This window comes from Hypanus sabinus (genome assembly GCF_030144855.1).
Source record: "Hypanus sabinus isolate sHypSab1 chromosome X2 unlocalized genomic scaffold, sHypSab1.hap1 SUPER_X2_unloc_24, whole genome shotgun sequence".
Taxonomy (NCBI): Eukaryota; Metazoa; Chordata; class Chondrichthyes; order Myliobatiformes; family Dasyatidae; genus Hypanus; species Hypanus sabinus.
Genome location: NW_026778995.1, coordinates 85899 through 104649, shown reverse-complemented (window position 1 = coordinate 104649; position 18751 = coordinate 85899). Strand labels below are relative to the sequence as shown.

The window sequence follows — 18751 nt, the reverse complement described above, 5'->3', positions numbered from 1 at the left end:
CTGGTGGGGCGAGTCCTGAGGCTCTTCTACCTTCTACCTGATCACAGCAGTGAGAAAAGAGCTTGCCTGTGTGTTGAGCCTGATCACAGCCGCCTGTATCACCGTCACCTCTGGCCTGTCCTATGCGGGACCAAAGGGATTGTGGAGAGTAAATGTGGTACTCTGTCGAGTATCACTGTGATCCGTCCCCTCTGGCCTGCCCTATCCGGGACCAAAGGGATTGTGGAGAGTAAATGTGGTACTCTGTCGAGTATCACTGTGATCCGTCCCCTCTGGCCTGTCCTATCCGGGAACAAAGGGATTGTGGAGAGTAAATGTGGTACTCTGTCGAGTATCACTGTGATCCGTCCCCTCTGGCCTGCCCTATCCGGGACCAAAGGGACTGTGGAGAGTAAATGTGTTACTCTGTCGAGTATCACTGTGATCCGTCCCCTCCGGCCTGACCTATCCAGGACCAAAGGGATTGTGGAGAGTAAATGTGGTACTCTGTCGAGTATCACTGTGATCCGTCCCCTCTGGCCTGCCCTATCCGGGACCAAAGGGATTGTGGAGAGTAAATGTGGTACTCTGTCGAGTATCACTGTGATCCGTCCCCTCTGGCCTGTCCTATCCGGGAACAAAGGGATTGTGGAGAGTAAATGTGGTACTCTGTCGAGTATCACTGTGATCCGTCCCCTCTGGCCTGCCCTATCCGGGACCAAAGGGACTGTGGAGAGTAAATGTGTTACTCTGTCGAGTATCACTGTGATCCGTCCCCTCTGGCCTGCCCTATCCGGGACCAAAGGGACTGTGGAGAGTAAATGTGTTACTCTGTCGAGTATCACTGTGATCCGTCCACTCTGGCCTGTCCTATCCGGGTCCAAGGGATTGTGGAGAGTAAATGTGTTACTCTGTCGAGTATCACTGTGATCCGTCCCCTCTGGCCTGTCCTATCCGGGAACAAAGGGATTGTGGAGAGTAAATGTGGTACTCTGTCGAGTATCACTGTGATCCGTCCCCTCTGGCCTGCCCTATCCGGGACCAAAGGGACTGTGGAGAGTAAATGTGTTACTCTGTCGAGTATCACTGTGATCCGTCCCCTCCGGCCTGACCTATCCAGGACCAAAGGGATTGTGGAGAGTAAATGTGGTACTCTGTCGAGTATCACTGTGATCCGTCCCCTCTGGCCTGCCCTATCCGGGACCAAAGGGACTGTGGAGAGTAAATGTGTTACTCTGTCGAGTATCACTGTGATCCGTCCCCTCCGGCCTGACCTATCCGGGACAAAAGAGATTGTGGAGAGTAAATGTGGTACTCTGTCGAGTATCACTGTGATCCGTCCCCTCTGGCCTGCCCTATCTGGGACCAAAGGGACTGTGGAGAGTAAATGTGGTACTCTGTCGAGTATCACTGGGATCCGTCCCCTCTGGCCTGCCCTATCCGGGACCAAAGGGACTGTGGAGAGTAAATGTGTTACTCTGTCGAGTATCACTGTGATCCATCCCCTCCGGCCTGACCTATCCAGGACCAAAGGGATTGTGGAGAGTAAATGTGGTACTCTGTCGAGTATCACTGTGATCCGTCCCCTCTGGCCTGCCCTATCCGGGACCAAAGGGATTGTGGAGAGTAAATGTGGTACTCTGTCGAGTATCACTGTGATCCGTCCCCTCTGGCCTGCCCTATCCGGGACCAAAGGGATTGTGGAGAGTAAATGTGGTACTCTGTCGATTATCACTGTGATCCATCCCCTCTGGCCTGCACTATCTGGGACCAAAGGGATTGTGGAGAGTAAATGTGGTACTCTGTCGAGTATCACTGTGATCCGTCCCCTCTGGCCTGTCCTATCCGGGTCCAAGGGATTGTGGAGAGTAAATGTGGTACTCTGTCGAGTATCATTGTGATCCGTCCCCTCTGGCCTGTCCTATCCGGGACCAAAGGGATTGTGGAGAGTAAATGTGTTACTCTGTCGAGTATCACTGTGATCCGTCCCCTCTGGCCTGCCCTATCCAGGACAAAAGGGATTGTGGAGAGTAAATGTGGTACTCTGTCGAGTATCACTGTGATCCGTCCCCTCTGGTCTGACCTATCCGGGACAAAAGGGATTGTGGAGAGTAAATGTAGTACTCTGTCGAGTATCACTGTGATCCGTCCCCTCTGGCCTGCCTTATCCGGGACCAAAGGGATTGTGGAGAGTAAATGTGGCATTCTATCGATTATCACTGTGATCTGGGCTCTCTTCCTTTCCCTTATTATTCTTGTCTGTGATTGCAGTGCGACAATCTCTGGCCCAATGCCCCCTCTTTCTACAAACCCCGTTTCTGTCCTTAGCCAAGTGTCCTCTTCATCTGCACCGTCCACACGATCCTGCCACCCGTTCTGGGTTCTTCGTCGGGACCCGAACTCCATCTCCTCACTACCGGTTCTCTGCGCACACTCTCACTTTTCCCCAGTCCCTTTAAAGAGTCAATTGCGCTCCCTATTCATCAGAATTTATGTCACCCGGGGCCAGGTCTGACACGGTGAATTGAGATTAGTTAACTTAAAGGAGTGGGCAGGCCACTAGATTAGAAAATGTATTTCTTCAAATTATCTCTGAAGATCAGACCGGATTTATTAAAAACTGTTATTCATCTTTTAACAATAGAAAATTTATTAATATAATTTATACTTCTTCATCTAAAATACCAGAATGTCATTTCCTTAGATGCTGAAAAAGCATTTGATAGAGTTGAATGGCTATATTTATTTGATACGTTGCAAAATTTTAATGTTAGTTTGAAATTTAAATCATGGATTTAATTAATGTATTATAAACCTTTGGCTTCGGTTCTTACCAATAATCAAAGATCTCCTTCTTTTCAGTTGTCCCGTGGTACGAGTCAAGGCTGCCCTTTAAGTCCTCTATTATTTGACATTGCCTTGGAACCTTTAGCAGTTGCCATTCGTGAATCACCTAATATTTTTGGTATTACCCATGAGTAAGGGACTTATAAGTTATCATTATATGCTGATGATTTGTTACTGTGCATATCTGACCCTGAGAGATCTATTCCTGCTATTTCATCCTTGCTTGCACAGTTCAGTAGCTTTTCTGGCTACAAACTGAATTTTAATAAGTGAATTATTTCTATTAAATATGCAAGTTCCAATTTATAAACCATTTAAAGTTGTCACAGATCATTTTACTTATTTGGGTATTAAAATTACCAAGAAACAGAAGGGTTTATTTAAAGTTAATTTTTTACCTTTATTTGAACAAATAAAGCAACTTGTTACCAGGTGGTCCCCATGATCTCTCTCATTGGTTGGTCGAATTAATACTATCAAGATGATAGTATTACCCAAATTTTTATATTTATTCCAAGCATTACCAATTTTTATTCCTAAATCTTGTTTTGATATTATTGACTCCAAAATATCCTCTTATGTGTGGCAGAATAAAAATCCTTGATTAAGTAAAAAATATTTACAGAAGCCTAAGAAGGAAGGTGGTTTTGGTTTGGCAAACCAGAGATTTTACTATTGGGCAGTTAATATTCAATATTTAATATTTTGGACACAAGAATCGGTCATAGTACCTTGCCCACAATGGGTAAATTTGCAGTGTAAATCTGCACAAGACTTCTCATTGTTTTCTATTTTAGGATCTTCGCTTCCTTTTGCTTTATCTTCACCGAATAAACTAATAACTAATCCTATAGTTAGACATACATTAAGAATATGGTTTGAATTTCTTAAATTCTTTGGCTTGAATAATCAAGCCCTATTATATCTAACTTCTTTTTCCAGCCCTCTTCTATGGACCAAGCCTTTGTGTTGTGGAAGACAAAATGTATAACATTGTTTTTGTGATTTATTTTTAGATAAGTTTTATGTCCTTTGAACTGCTATCCAGCATAAAACTCATTTTTTTAGATACTTGCAAGTTAGGAATTTCTTGAATGTTAGTATTTTCTGAAATTATGTCTAATGGACTTTACAGAAAAAATAGGGCTTGTGTCCAAGAATAAACTCACTCGATTTTATTCTTATGTTAATCCAACCAGTGACAGATGTCATTCTGAAGTCGCTTCATTGACCCACATGTTCTGGTCTTGCCCCTGTTTGGGAAATTATTGGAAAGGTTTTTTGGTATTATTTCAACAGTTCTGAATATCAAATTGCAACCACATCCTATTACTGCAATTTTCGTTTTACCAATGGTGGATAATAGTCGTTCATCCCCCCCCCCCCCCCGCAGCCTGGTGGATAATTGCATTTGTTACGTTAATGGCTAGAAGATCTATCCTATTGAACTGGAAAGAAATTAATCCTCCAACTATATTTCAGTGGTTTTCTCAAACTATTTCTTGTTCGAGTTCAGAAAAAATTACAAGTGTTGTCTTTGACCCTTCAGTTAAATATGAAGAAACTTGGAGACCATTTATTCAACATTTTCATATAAGCTAAACTGACTTTTCCTAAACCTTACTTTTATTGTCCTTAATTATTTGGATGGAGGTGCGGAGTTATTGACGCTACTGTGTATAGTTGATATAATGCAATGGCCCATGTCGGTTAGGATTGTTTCCATTTTTTTGGGTGGGGGGGGGTTCTTATTTTCTCCATTTTTTGTAACCACTATGAGTTTGGGAGGTTATTATCATCTATTTGTATTTATACCTTAACCTATTAATTATGTGTTTTCAAGCTCTTTGTATTCATGTTTCATTTATGTTTGTTTAAAATCAATAAAAAGATTTAAAAAGAAAGGACTATTCTGAGGAAAGGATGGAATAGGTACAACGGGCCGAGTGGCCAGACATGCTCCTGTTAGTTATTTTCTAAAGTACGAGTTTACCTATGCGCCTTGTTCTCCCTTGGTTTTCAGCCGTTCGGATTGCACAGTTGAGCGGTGAGAGCTCCGGAGATCCACCGGCAGCCGCTGCGGGGCAGCTCCCGTCTCCCAGCAGGAAGGGACGGGTCTGGGAGACAACTCCAGACAACAGGCCCCGATTCTCGGCGGGGAGAGGCCGTGCGCCCTCCGTGTAGCTGAAACATCTCACGGAATCTCCGCCGGTCGCTTCAGCTCTGCCTTCGAAAGGATTCACGACCCGCCGGTGGTGCAGCCGAAACCCGAGGCGCAGCTCCCGGTCTCCGGCCTCACTCAGTCCCGGTCCCAAACTCCGGCCGGCGTCCCTCCCACTGACAACCCTCAGCCAATGAGAGCAACCCGCTCACAGCGGTGATCGCTGATTGGCTGCGAGTGTGTGAGGACGGGCTGCTGCTGGGAGCTGGAGGTGTCAGTCACAGTTTGTTCTCAGAATTAAAGGAAAATCCACTAAACTCAAATTTCAAAAATAAATTTTATTATCAGAGTGCAGATAAGTCACCACATACAACCCCGAGAAGCATCTTCCTGCGGACATACTTAGAAAAAGTATAGAATAGTAAACATAACAGAAGCAGGCAGTGAAAGATCAGCCAGAGAGCTGAAGGTTACAAACTGTGCGAATGCAAATACAGAAACAGGATAAATAACAAGAGCATGAAATAACCGCAGCGGCTGCCGATGGATCTCCGGAGCTCTCACCGCTCCCCTGTGCGATCCGACGGGCGGAAGGCCAAGGGAGAACAAGGCGTAAAGGGAAACTCATGATATAGAAAATAAGAAACAAGAGAAGGCGTTGCCATTCGGCCCGTTGCACTGTTCTGCCCCTCACTCAGAACATGGCTGATATTTGACCTCAGCGCCACTTTCCTGCAACGTTCCCAACATCGCCGAGCCCCTAAGTGTGTCCGTTTAATTTAGAAAACTTGTGGAGAAAACTCCAAATATTCATCGCACTGTGTTGGGGAAAGTTCTCCTCAGCTCAGTGCTGAGGTGATCACGGATTTTGAGACTGTGACCCCTTGTTCCACTGCCCAGCCAGGAGAATCATCATTCCTGCCCCTATCCTGTAAATACCCTGTTAGACCGTGTCTGTCTCAGTCAGGAAGCTTCTCCATGTGAACCCTGTGTTAATGAAATTGGTGACAGTTCTTTCAGACCAGCAGCTTTCACCACAAGAACACCAGACAGTGGTCAGCACATTATGTCCTGCAGTTACTGCAGGAGAAGTGGAGTGGTTCCCTGAGCAGACAGTGCAAACCATCTGGCAGAATGCCTCATCACCAGATCTCACCAACAGGCACCAAGACCTCGCCTGTCTGGTGGCGAGGGGGCCCCTCCCAGTCTGATCCTTGCTGCATGCCCGGAGTTCACTCCCACAGCGCGCTGCCCCGAGATTACTGCAGTGGAGACGAAAGGGCCCCTCCCAGTCTGATCCTTGCTGCATGCCCGGAGATCAGTCCCACAGCGCGCTGCCCCGAGATTACTGCAGTGGAGACGAGAGGGCCCCTCCCAGTCTGATCCTTGCTGCATGCCCGGAGATCACTCCCGCAGCGCGCTGCCCCGAGATTACTGCAGTGGAGACGAGACGGTCACTCGCCTCTTTGCGGACTGTGGGCTGGCGAAGATCTGTGGAGAAAGATGCAAGGGCCTGTGCCACAGCAGCTGCGTGACAGAAGGCTCACTGATCCTCGGGCTGTTCCCAGGGCGCGCTGGAAAACGGACAGCGAATGCTGCTGGAAGATCGGGGAAACTCAGGGAAAGATGCCCGAAACTTGTTGGCCTGCCATCACACCGAGATGTCCGGAGATCAGCACTTCCCAACCTGGGGTCCACGGTTACTGGTATTGGTCTTTGGCATAATAATGTTTGGGAATCCCTGTCGTACAGAAATGCTGCCGACTGGCACATTCCAGACTACAGGGACACCATTGGAACTATCGGGTCCCTCTACTGCTCGACTGGGAGAGGCCGTGTTGGCCACCACCCCAGGGGGCGCATGAGCGTCAACAGACAACAGAATACCCCATAAAGAACGAATGTAAATTCATTGCGTAAAGGTATTGGCACGTTGTACGTCGGCCGAGACCCTCGGGCCTACCCGGAGAATACGTGAGGAAGAAGGTAAAGCTGCGCAAGCGCGGGTGACGGGCGCGGGCTTTAAAAAGCGGCCCACTTTCAGGAGCGGGCAGCCGAGTGCGCAGGAGCAGAGTGCTGGGCTTTGGCTCAGCGGGCTTCGGCGCAAGAGGACTTCGGAGAGAGGAAATCGGTGAGTATGAGTACGTGCTTTTCATTTATTCTGACTAATCTGGGATCAGGTAATGGGGGAGACAGTTAGAGCAGTGGTGTGCTCTGTATGCAGTATGTGGGAGGTCAGGGTCAACACAGTTGTCCCTGATGACCACACCTGCAATAGGTGCATCCAGCTGCAGCTCCTATCAGACCGAGTTAGGGAATTGGAGCAGGAGCTGGATGAACTACGGATCATTCGGGAGGTGGAGGCAGAGATAGATAAGAGTTATCGGGAGGCAGTCACACCGAAAAAACAGGAAGTAGGCAAATGGGTGACAGTCAAGAGAGGCAGGGGGAGCAGACAGAGAGAGAAGAGAAACCCTGTGGCCGTTCCCATCAACAATAAGTATACCGTTTTGGATACTGTTGGTGGGAATGACCTACCAGGAACAAGCTGAACTGGTCCTATCTCTGGCACTGAGGTTGGACCCGTGACTAGGAAGTGGAGGAGGGAAGAGAAGAGAGCGGTATTGATAAAGGATTCTATAGTCAGGAGGGCGAATAGGAGATCTTGTGGGGAAGATCGGGAGTCTCGGCTGGTATGTTGCTTCCCTGGTGCCGGGGTCCGAGACAGCTCAGATCGGGTGCAGGTTATTTTCGAGAGGGAGGGCGAGAATCCAGATGTTGTGGTCCATGTAGGGATAATGGAGACATGGCTGCAGGGAGATCAAACCTGGGAAATGAATGTGCAAGGGTATACGTGCTATCGTAAGGACAGAAATGTGGGCAGAGGGGGTGGGGTGGACCTGTTGGTGAGGAATGAGATTCAGTCCTTTGCAAGGGGGGACATAGGGTCAGGAGAAGTAGAGCCTTTGTGGATAGAACTGAGGAACAGTAAGGGCAAAAGGACCCAAATGGGTGTTGTCTACGGGCCACCAAACAGTAGCATGGATATGGGGTGCAAGTTGAATAGGCAGTTAACATTGGCATGTGGCAAAGGTACTGTCGCAGCAGTTATGGGGGATTTCAACATGCAGGTGAACTGGGAGAATCAGGTTGGTGCTGGACCACAGGATAGGGAGTTTGTAGAGTGCCTACGGGATGCATGCTTGGAACAACTTGTACGAGAGCCGACCAGGGACAAGACTATTCTGGATTTAGTGTTATGTAATGAACAGGATTTGATAAGCGATCTCGCAGTGAAGGAGCCATTAGGAGGTAGTGATCACAATATGATAAGCTTTTATCTGCAATTTGAGAAGGATAAGGGCAGATCCGAGGTGTCAGTGTTGCAGTTGAACAGGGGAGACTATGGAGCCATGAGGGATGAGCTGGCCAAAGTTGACTGGATGGATAGCCTAGCAGAAAAGACAGTGGAACAGCAATTCCCAGTATTCTTGGGAATAATGCACAAGGTGCAAAATCAGTTCATCCCCCAGAGATGGAATGATTCAAAGGGGGGAAAGGGGCCTCAGTGGTTGACAAAGGAAGTCAGAGACTGCATAGCATTAAATAAAAGGAAATATGACAGAGCTAAGGTGAGTGGGAGGACAGATGATTGGGAAGTTTTTAAGGAGCAACAGAACTTAACTGAAAAGACAATACGGGGAGAAAATACGAGGTATGAACGCAAGCTAGCTAGGAATATACAGGAAGATAGCAAAAGCTTTTTTAGCGATGTGAAGAGAAAGAAGATAGTTAAGAACAATGTTGGGCCCTTGAAGAATGAATTGGGTGAAATTGTCGTGGGAAACAGAGAACTGGCAGAAGAATTTAATGAGTACTTCACTAAGGAAGACACAAGCAATCTCCCAGATGTATGGATGGGCCAAGGACATAGGGTAACAGAGGAAATGAAACAGATTGACATTCGGAAGGAAACGGTGATGAGAAGAATGATGGGACTGAAGGCTGACAAATCCCCAGGTCCAGATGGTCTGCATCCTAGGGTACTAAGGGAGGTGGCCCTGGAAATTGCGGATGCATTGGTAATCATTTTCCAATGTTCCTTAGATTCAGGATCAGTTCCTGAGGATTGGAGAATGGCTAATGTTATCCCACTTTTTAAGAAAGGAGGGAGGGAGCAAACAGAGAACTATCGACCTGTCAGCCTGACATCGGTGTTGGGAAAGATGCTAGAGTACATTATTAAGGATGAAATAGTGGCATATCTAGATAGAGTGATATGATTGGGCCGAGCCAGCATGGATTTACCAAGGGTAAATCATGCTTGACTAAACTGTTGGAGTTTTTGGAGGATGTAACCAGGAGGTTAGATGGGGGAGATCCAGTGGATGTAGTGTACCTCGATTTTCAGAAGGCATTTGATAAGGTCCCACATACGAGATTGTTGGGTAAAATCAAAGCTCAGGGCATCGGGGGAAGGCATTGACATGGATTGAAAACTGTTTGGCAGATGGAAAGCAAAAGGTAGCGGTGAATGGGTGTTTCTCGGAATGGCAGGTGGTGACTAGTGGGGTGCCACAGGGCTCGGTATTGGGACCACAGATGTTTACCATTTACGTTAACAATTTGGATGAAGGCATAGAAAATAACATCAGCAAGTTTGCTGATGATACTAAGCTGGGTGGCAGTGTGACATGTGATGAGGATGTTAGGAGAATTCAGGGTGACTTGGATAGGCTGGGTGAGTGGGCAGATACTTGTCAGATGGCGTTTAATGTGAATAAGTGTGAGGTTATCCACTTTGGGAGTAAGAACAGGAAGGCAGATTATTATCTGAACGGTGTAGAGTTGGGTAAGGGAGAAATACAAAGAGATCTCGAGTCCTTGTTCATCAGTCATTGAAGGTGAATGAGCAAGTGCAGCAGGCAGTGAAGAAGGCTAATGGAATGTTGGGCTTTATTACAAAGGGAATTGAGTACAAGAGCAAGGAAATCCTCTTCCATTTGTACAGAGCCCTGGTGAGGCCACACCTGGAGTATTGCGTACAGTTTTGGTCTCCAGGGTTAAGGAAGGACATCCTGGCTGAAGAGGAAGTGCAGCGTAGATTCACGAGGTTAATTGCTGGGATGTCTGGACTGTCTTACGCAGTGAGGTTAGAGAGACTGGGCTTGTACACGCTGAAATTAAGGAGATTGAGAGGGCATCTGATTGAAACATATAAGATTATTAAGGGATTGGGCAAGATAGAGGCAGGAACTATGTTCCAGATGCTGGGAGAGTCCAGTACCAGAGGGGATGGTTTGAGAATAAGGGGTAGGTCATTTAGGACAGAGTTAAGGAAAAACTTCTTCTCCCAGAGAGTTGTGGGGGTCTGGAATGCACTGCCTCGGAAGGTATTGGAGGCCAATTCTCTGGATGCTTTCAAGAAGGAGCTAGATAGGTATCAAGGATAGGGAAATCAAGGGATATGGGGACAAGGCAGGAACCGGGTATTGATAGGAGTTGATCTGCCATGATCTCAAAATGGCGGAGCAGGATCGGAGGGCCGAATGGGCTACTTCTGTACCTATTGTCTATTGACTATTGTTTTATCATTCTGAATAAAGCTTATAAAGCTTATTTTGATACAATAAAAGTATCAACATCTGATCAGTATCCAGCGTGAAGGAGACCAGGCCTTTTACTGGAGACAGGACAGACATGGGTCAAGTCACGAAGTTTTTCTCACGAAGGGCTGTTGAAATCAGTACCTTACCGAAAAAAATAACATTTTCCACCCTGTGACGTAGAATGTCCAGTCCTGTGCTTTTTCCTGCAACCACAGGTCGGTCATCACCACTGAATCTCTCTCCTCACAGCACAATATTCTCTCCGCATCCCCAGTTTAATGGCATGTTTTCACTGTTTACTTATTCACCGTTTTGCACTCCACTCTGACTCTCTTAGACCTGGAGAAAGATTAAAAAAACGAGCTGCTGGAGGAACTCAGCGGGTCGGGCAGCATCTGTGGAGGGAAATGGACAATCGACATTTCGGGTTGAGACAGTTCAGATGAAGGATCTCGATCCGGAACGGTCCTTCCGATCGGAGCGATGGGGCCTTTGGACATTCAGCTGACGTTTTTTTGTCGCTCTAGGTGTTTACGAGATGGGGTTGCTGGGCTTATGGCCAACTCACCATCTCTTTATCCTCTGTTATTATGCATCCAGCCTCATTTTCTAGCTGTCCTATATCCACTCTCATCTCTGTTTTATTTTTTTACAATACTTGAAAAACAATTTGATATTGTTTGCTATCTTGTTTTCCAAAGATAGGTGTGTAAAAAGGGCCAGAAGGATCATTGGATACCAGAGTCACCCCAACCACAACCTGTACCAGTTGCTACCATCCGGGATACGGTACCGCAGCATAAAAGCCGGGAGCAACAGGCTCCGGGACAGCTTCTTCAACCAGGCCAGTTCAATTCAAATCAATTTCTTGTTTATTTTTTCCCACCCAATCATCCTTTTAGTTCCTCTCTGTCGATATTTCAAAGCTTCCCAATCCTCTCTCTTCCGAATAATTTTTGTTTAGTTGTATGCCCTCTCCTTTGCCTTTACATTAACTTGTCTTCCCTTGTCAGCCATGGTTGAACTATTTCGCCATTTGAGTATTTATTTATTTTTGGAGTATATCTATCCTCATTTTCCCAGAAACTGACACCATTTCTGCTCTGCTCTCATCCCTGCCAGCATCTCCTTCCAATTTGCTTTGGCCAACTCCTCACTCAGACCGCTGTAATTTCTTTCACTCCTCTGAAATACTACAACATCAGACTTTACTGTCTCCTTATCAGATTTCAAGCTGAACTCGGTCATGTTGTGAGCTCTGCCTCCTAAGGTTTCTTTTAACTACTCCCCTCTGGTTCAATACATAACACCCAACCCAGTAGAGCTGTTCCCCGAGTAGGCTCAACGACAAACTGCTCTAGAAAGCCATCACATTGCATTCAACAAACTCACTCTCTTGAGATCCTTTACCAACCTGATTTTCCCAATTGACCTGCATGTTGAAATCTCCCGTGATTATCATAACATTGTCCTTTTCATCAGCCTTTTCTATTTCCAGTTGTAATCTGTGGGCCTCAACCCACTGACTGTTGGGAGGCCTGTATATGACTGGTGTCTGTGTCATTTTTACTTTTGCAATTCCTTACCTCAACCCACAAGATTCAACATCTTCCAATCCTATGTCACATCTAGCTGCTGATTTACCAGCAGAGCCACACCACCCCATCGGCTTCCTTCCTTCCTCCGATACATTGTGTAACCTTGAACATTCAGATCCCAACTACAACCATCCTTCAGTCAAAATTCAGTGATGGCCAGAACATCATACCTAACAATCGGTAATAGTGCAACAAGATCATCCACCTTATTTCTCATACTCCATATATTGGAATATAACACTTGGTGTACTGTATCTGCTACCCTTTTTAATTCTGCATCCCTAATGCACTGATACTCACCCTACTGGCTGCAATTTTCTCCTCTCATCTGTCCGCCCTATCTGACAGTCTGACTGGACGCTATCTTTGCATTTTTACCATCAGTCTTATCCCTTCACTCCAGTTCCAACACCCCCCCCCCCCACCAAATTAGTTTCAATCCTCCCCAACAGCTCTATCAAACCTCTCTGTGAGAATATTGTTCTCCCTCGGGTCGAGGTGCGACCCATCCCTTTTGAGTAGGTCATTCCTCCACCAGAAGAGATCCCAATGATCCAAGAACCTGAATCCCTGTCCCCAGCACCATCTTCTCAGCCATGTTTATCTGTCAAATTATCCTGTTTCAACCCTCACCAGCACGTATCACATGCAGCAATCTGGAAATTACAACCCTGGGGGTGCTGCTTCAGTGCTTTCTACCAAGCTCTCCAAATTCTATTTTCAGGACCTCTTTGTTTTTACTTCCAATGTCATTGTCACAAATTTACAAAGATATCTGGCTCTTTTCCCTCCCTCTCTAAAATGCTGCGGACACGATTCGAGGCATCCCTGACCCTGGCACCCAGGAGGCAACATACCATTCAGGTGTCCCGTTCACATCAATAGAATCTCCTGTCTGTTCCCCTGATGATTCCCTAATGCACTGATACCCATCCCTGACCCTGGCACCCAGGAGGCAACATACCATTCGGGTGTCCCGTTCACATCAATAGAATCTCCTGTCTGTTCCCCTGGCGATTCAGGCCCCGATCACGACCACTCCCCTCTTCTGCCTCTAACAACAATGAGAGATGCTGATCCGGAAGGGGGAAGACCTGTGTCAGTCAGAGTCTGCACTCACAGGGCACATGAACGACTTGTGTATTTTCCTGACAATCCCTATCACCACACTGATACTCATTTTTATTCCTGACAATATTATTGTCAGTATTAAATTCTCAGCTCCTCTGGTAGATCCAAACTTATGTCCTGGTGTGTTAATGCATTTGCCTGGGTTTGGAACACAGTGGTTCATCTGACAGTCCCGTATATTGATTGTGTTGTGACCCTGTGCTGGTGTGTTCAGGGGTCTGACATCTCCAGCTGACCATGTGACAGTGATGCCTCCCAGTCAGTGGGGTTGATGTGGAATAAACTTCAGTTCCCCTTCAGCCCAGTATTACAGACAATCTTTGCCTCACATTGGAACTAAATTGAGCTTCATAAACAAGGGGAAATGAATCGTTGTACGTTTTACCTCGATTAATAGCATCAAGCGTTTCTCTCAGCACTGTGTTCAACAAATAGGGGTGATCGAAGTTTTCAACTGGTAGGGTCTCATCTGTCACTGCTAATTCCTGGACATCGTCATTAATCCTGTAAATATTAAACTACTGGTTATAAATTGCTATTCTGAACTATCTTACAAATCCATTCAGTGTTTCAGTAAAGAGCCTGTCCTACCTCCTGTTCCGACGAGCTTCCTCCTGAAATAAATAAAACACAAATCTGATTAGACTTGGACTTACTGTCCACATCCTGCATTTCATCCAAATCATTACAAGGTGTTGAAAATTCCCACTCCCACAATCACTCAGACACACGGACAATACAGAACCATGGGGTAAATGACAGGGAAAGTTTATGAATGTCATACCATTACTGAGAGGATGAAACTTACAGCGAAGACAGGACAGGCTGTGCATTATCATCTGGATATGAAGTCAGTCTGATAGGATGGAGGAATTTAAGATCAGTGATGTATGTGATTGTGTGCGGGTGGAGGAAGTACCTCTATTTATGGGGAGACTTGTGGGGAGATGTAATTCCAGATGGATTTTAACAAATTCCACAAGAAATTTAGTGAAGAGGATGTGAAACTCGCTGCCACAGGAGTGGATGAAATGGAACAGCAGAGTGACTGTAATGGGGAGGCTGGATAAACACGTGAGGGACCAGGGAGTTCGGGGCACTGTTGCTGGGTGTGGTGAGTAGGTGGCAGGGGGCTTGTGAAGCAGGGAAACTGATAGAAGATGGACCTAATGGCCTGTTTATGATAGAGAATGGGATATAATCCCATGTGAAATATATCCAGAAAATAAAGAGACAGTGAAAGTTTCCATAATCTGATGGAAACCGGATATGGAGGATAAGTCTAATGTGTGGGTCACATTCTTTGTTCTCACTGATTGACAAAGACCCTCACACCCTCCGCACCAGACACACGCACAGCCTGTGACTGGAACCGGGTGTTAATGGGAGTTTCAAAGGATATTTAATGCGGTATTTAAGGAAACAGTCAGCAGCTCTGTGTTATGATCGGAGTAAATAATTTCAGAGAGATTTGCATTTTGTCCTGGGGTGTACAGAAGTTGTGGAAGCCCAGTTTTAGGACAATAGACAATAGGTGCAGGAGTAGGCCATTCGGCCCTTCTAGCCAGCACAGCCATTCACTGTGATCATGGCTGATCATGCATAATCAGTACCCCGTTCCTGCCCTCTCCCCAAATCCCTTGACCGCACGATCTATAAGAGCTCTATCTAACTCTCTCTTGAATGCATCCAGAGACTTGGCCTCCACTGCCTTCTGGGGCAGAGCATTTCACATATCCACCACTCTCTGGGTGAAAAAGTTTTTCCGCATCACTGTTCTAAATGGCCTACCCCTTATTCTTAAACTGTGGCCTCTAGTTCTGGACTCACCCATCAGCGGGAACATGCTTCCTGCCTCCAGCGTGTCCAATCCCTTCATAATCTTATTATTATGGGACAACAACAACCCTGAATAGTTGCATCAATTGTCTGGTGAGAAACAGTTTACTGCCATTTGTAAATGTTGTGTGTAGGAGCAACATATCTGTTTTCTGTCTGCATTGTATTCTGTGTTACGTGTTTATTATGGTAACTCGTCACGTGAGTGGGGATGTGGTAAAGGCGAAGGGGAAAGGTTACGTATCTGTACTTTGTTCTGGGCAGTTTTGAGCTGGGGACGGGCGGATGTCATTCTGTTCTTGACCGCTGTGTTGCAGCTTACTTTACAATGAATTACCCTGAAGTTTCATCGCTTCAAGATTATATTTTGCTAATGAAGGACTGAAAGCATATCGTGGACATTTTAAAATGTCATTATTAGAGTGATTGGAGGGCGCATCATGCAGGTATAACAGCTTGTGTGAGATCGCCAGCAGCGGCAATTGATTTGTTAGAATTGGCCTCTGAGCTGTGTTTATTTCAAATAGACCACTGTTCATTCAGTGCCCTTTGACAGAAACAAATTGAAATATAATTCCTCACCTTGAGAAATATCACACTGTCTTTTTGATCCATCTGTTCCTTTAACTTTGTGATTTCCTCCTGAATAATCCTTATATTCTCTTGAAGAGCCAGAAGATTTTTCTCCATTGGGTTGAGAATCCTCTTCTCCTCTTCCCTGAGATCCCTGAGTAAGCTCTGCTCTTTCTCAGTGATAATCTGGCGCAGTTCAGCAAACTGGGATGTGATGTGGGACTGAAGGCTGTGTGACTGTTCCTGTCGAATGAAAGGTGAAGATTAATATACTGCATTGCTGTGCTCTGTTTCCTTTTGTCGTTCAGTTCGGTCTATTGGAGTCCATGCTACTTCTGAGTGCATTCCCGTCAACACCATTCCCTCACGTTTTCCTGAAACCTACTCTCACTTATTGACCCATAAACTCCCATCTGATTCACACACACCCTCCCCACCTTCACAGGGTTAACGGTAATTAGCCATTCATCCGGAATGTCCTTGAGATGTGTCGGATTCTCTCGTGGTCACAGGGGGAGCATGCAAACTCCACAAAGACAGCACCAGAGGTCAGGATCGAACCCAGGTCACTGGAGCTGCGATACTCGGCTATTCTGCATTAAAGGGAGCAAAACTCGACAGTAAAATCAGAAATCCCGCTCAGGAAGCCTCACCCGAACTCCGGAAATCTTCTCTTTCTGTTGCTGCTCCTTTCCCTGGAAGTCTGATTTCTTTTTTGTGAGAGAGTCTAAGGAAGATTTTAGCTGATCCTGGAAGTCAGAGAGTGAAGGAAATAGAAACAAAGATGCTTCAAAAGTAACAGGAGATCAAACCCGATTATCACACAAAATGCCGGAGGAACTCAGTGAGTCAGGCAGCATCTATTCAGGGGAAATAAACAGTCGGTGTTCCGGGATGAGACCCTTCATTAGGACTGGGAAGGAATGTGACAGGAGCCAGAATAAAATGGTTGGGGATGAGAACCAGCTGACAGGTGACGGGTGAGATAGCGTGAGGGGGACGTGGGGGAGGGTGATGAAGTGAGAAGCTGGGAGGGGACAGGTGGAGGAGGTAAAGGGCTGGAGAAGAAGGAATCTAATACGAGAGGACAATCGACCATGGAACTGGGCTGTTTGCGGCCCTGAATGGTGACGAGGGAGGAGGTTAGGAGTCAGGTGTAGCAAAGGACAAAGGAAATATGTTAAGTTAACGTTAGTTTTTACCTTGTAGATTTTAACAGCTTCTTTAATCGGCATGAAGCGGTGCTCTCTGTGCTCCTGCGCGTCTCTACAGACCAGACAGATCAGTGTCCTGTCCGTTTCACAAAACAGCTTCAATTCTTCCTCATGTTCCTCGCAGTGACGTTTACTTTCCTTCCCTTTCGGATTCAGGTTTAGATTTCGAAATTTTTCAGCCAGATTTGCTAAGGCCCGATTCACCCTGAGGGTACGGTCAGCAAACTCCTCTCTACATTCCGGGCAGGAGTTTCTCTCCTCCCTTTCCCAACACCGTGTGATACAAGACCGACAGAAGTTGTGTCCACACTCCAGTGTAACCGGATCGGTGAAGAAATCCAGGCAGACGGGACAAATCACCTCCTCGCTCAAACTCTCGGTCTCTCCTTTCGAAGCCATGTTAACTCCAGCACTTCCTGATTCAGAATGCTTCCGCGTTCCGGGAGCTGCTGATCCCCTGCAGTACCGGGATTGTCCACTACGCGCGCTGCAGACTCGGGGAATCACACAACACACACACAATGCTGGTGGAACACAGCAGGCCAGGCAGCATCTATAGGGAGAAGCACTGTCGACGTTTAGGGCCGAGACCCTTCATCAGGACAGCAGTAATCGTGCTGCCCGTTGGAGAGATCTGGTGATGAGGCATTCTGCCAGATGGTCTGGACTGTCTGCTCAGGGAACCACTCCACTGTGTCCATCCAGTCCTTCTCCTGCAGTAACTGCAGGACATTCCGTGCTGACCACTGTCTGGTGTTCTTGTGGTCAAAGCTGCTGGTCTGAAAGAACTGTCACCAATTTCATTAACACAAGGTTCACATGGAGAAGCTTCCTGACTGAGACAGACACAGTCTCATGGGGTATTTACAGGGTAGGGGCAGGAATTATGTTTTTCCTGGCTGGGCAGTGGAACCAGGGATCGCAGACTCAAAATCCGAGGCCACCTCAGCAGGACTGAGATGAGGAGAAATTTCCCCAACACAGTGCAGTGAATATTTGGAGTTTTCTCCACAAGTTTCCAAAAGTAAACGGACATATTTAGGAGCTCGGCGATGTTGGGAACGTTTCAGGAAAGTGGCGCTGAGGTCAAAGTTCAACATGTTCTGAGTGAGGGGCAGAACAGTGCCACGGGCCGAGTGGCAACGCCTGCTCCTGTTTCTTATTTTCTAAATCACGAATTTACCTTTGCGCCTTGTTCTCCCTTGGCCTTCCGCCTGTCGGATTGCACAGGGGAGCGGTGAGAGCTCCGGAGATCCATCAGCAGCCGCTCCGGTTATTTCATGCTCTCGTTATTTTATCGGTGTTTCTCTGTTTTTGCACAGTTTGTTACCTTCAGCACTCTGGCTGATCTTTCACTGCCTGCTTCTGTTATGGTTACTATTCTATACTTTTTCTAAGTACGTCCGCAGGAAAATGCTTCTCGGGGTTGTATGTGGTGATTTATCTGTACTCTGATAATAAAATTTACTTTGAAATTTGAGTTTCGGGGATTTTCCTTTAATTCTGAGGACAAACTGTGACTGACATCTCCAGCTCCCAGTAGCAGCCCGTTCTCACACACACACAGCCAATCAGCGATCACCGCTGGGAGAGGGATGCTGCCATTGGCTGAGGGGTGTCAGTGGGCGGGACGCTGTTTGGACCGGGACCGAGTGGGCCGGAGACCGGGAGCTGCGCCTCTGGTTTCGGCTGCACCACCGGCGGGTCGTGAATCCTTTCGAAGGCAGAGCTGAAGCGACCGGCGGAGATTCCGTGAGATATTCCAGCTACACGGAGGCGCCCGGCCTTTCCCCGCCGAGG

At 46.7% G+C, this 18751-nt stretch overlaps 1 protein-coding gene across 2 annotated transcripts; it reads right to left on the bottom strand.

The window, feature by feature from the left end:
- Positions 1-5305: 5305 nt before the first annotated feature.
- LOC132385813 (nuclear factor 7, brain-like) lies at positions 5306-17488 on the bottom strand. Of its 2 annotated transcripts, none has more exons than XM_059958035.1 (6): positions 16940-17488; positions 16391-16486; positions 15747-15980; positions 13917-13939; positions 13711-13829; positions 5306-10991 (listed from the first exon to the last, which is right to left on the bottom strand). In XM_059958035.1, exons 1-6 carry the CDS (start codon positions 17348-17350, stop codon positions 10930-10932), a joined length of 945 nt encoding a protein of 314 aa, XP_059814018.1. In that variant the 5' UTR covers positions 17351-17488; the 3' UTR covers positions 5306-10929. The 2 variants fall into 2 exon arrangements, with proteins under 2 accessions (XP_059814018.1, XP_059814019.1); XM_059958036.1 differs by having other exon boundaries at positions 5306-10935.
- Between the last annotated feature and the right edge of the window lie 1263 nt (positions 17489-18751).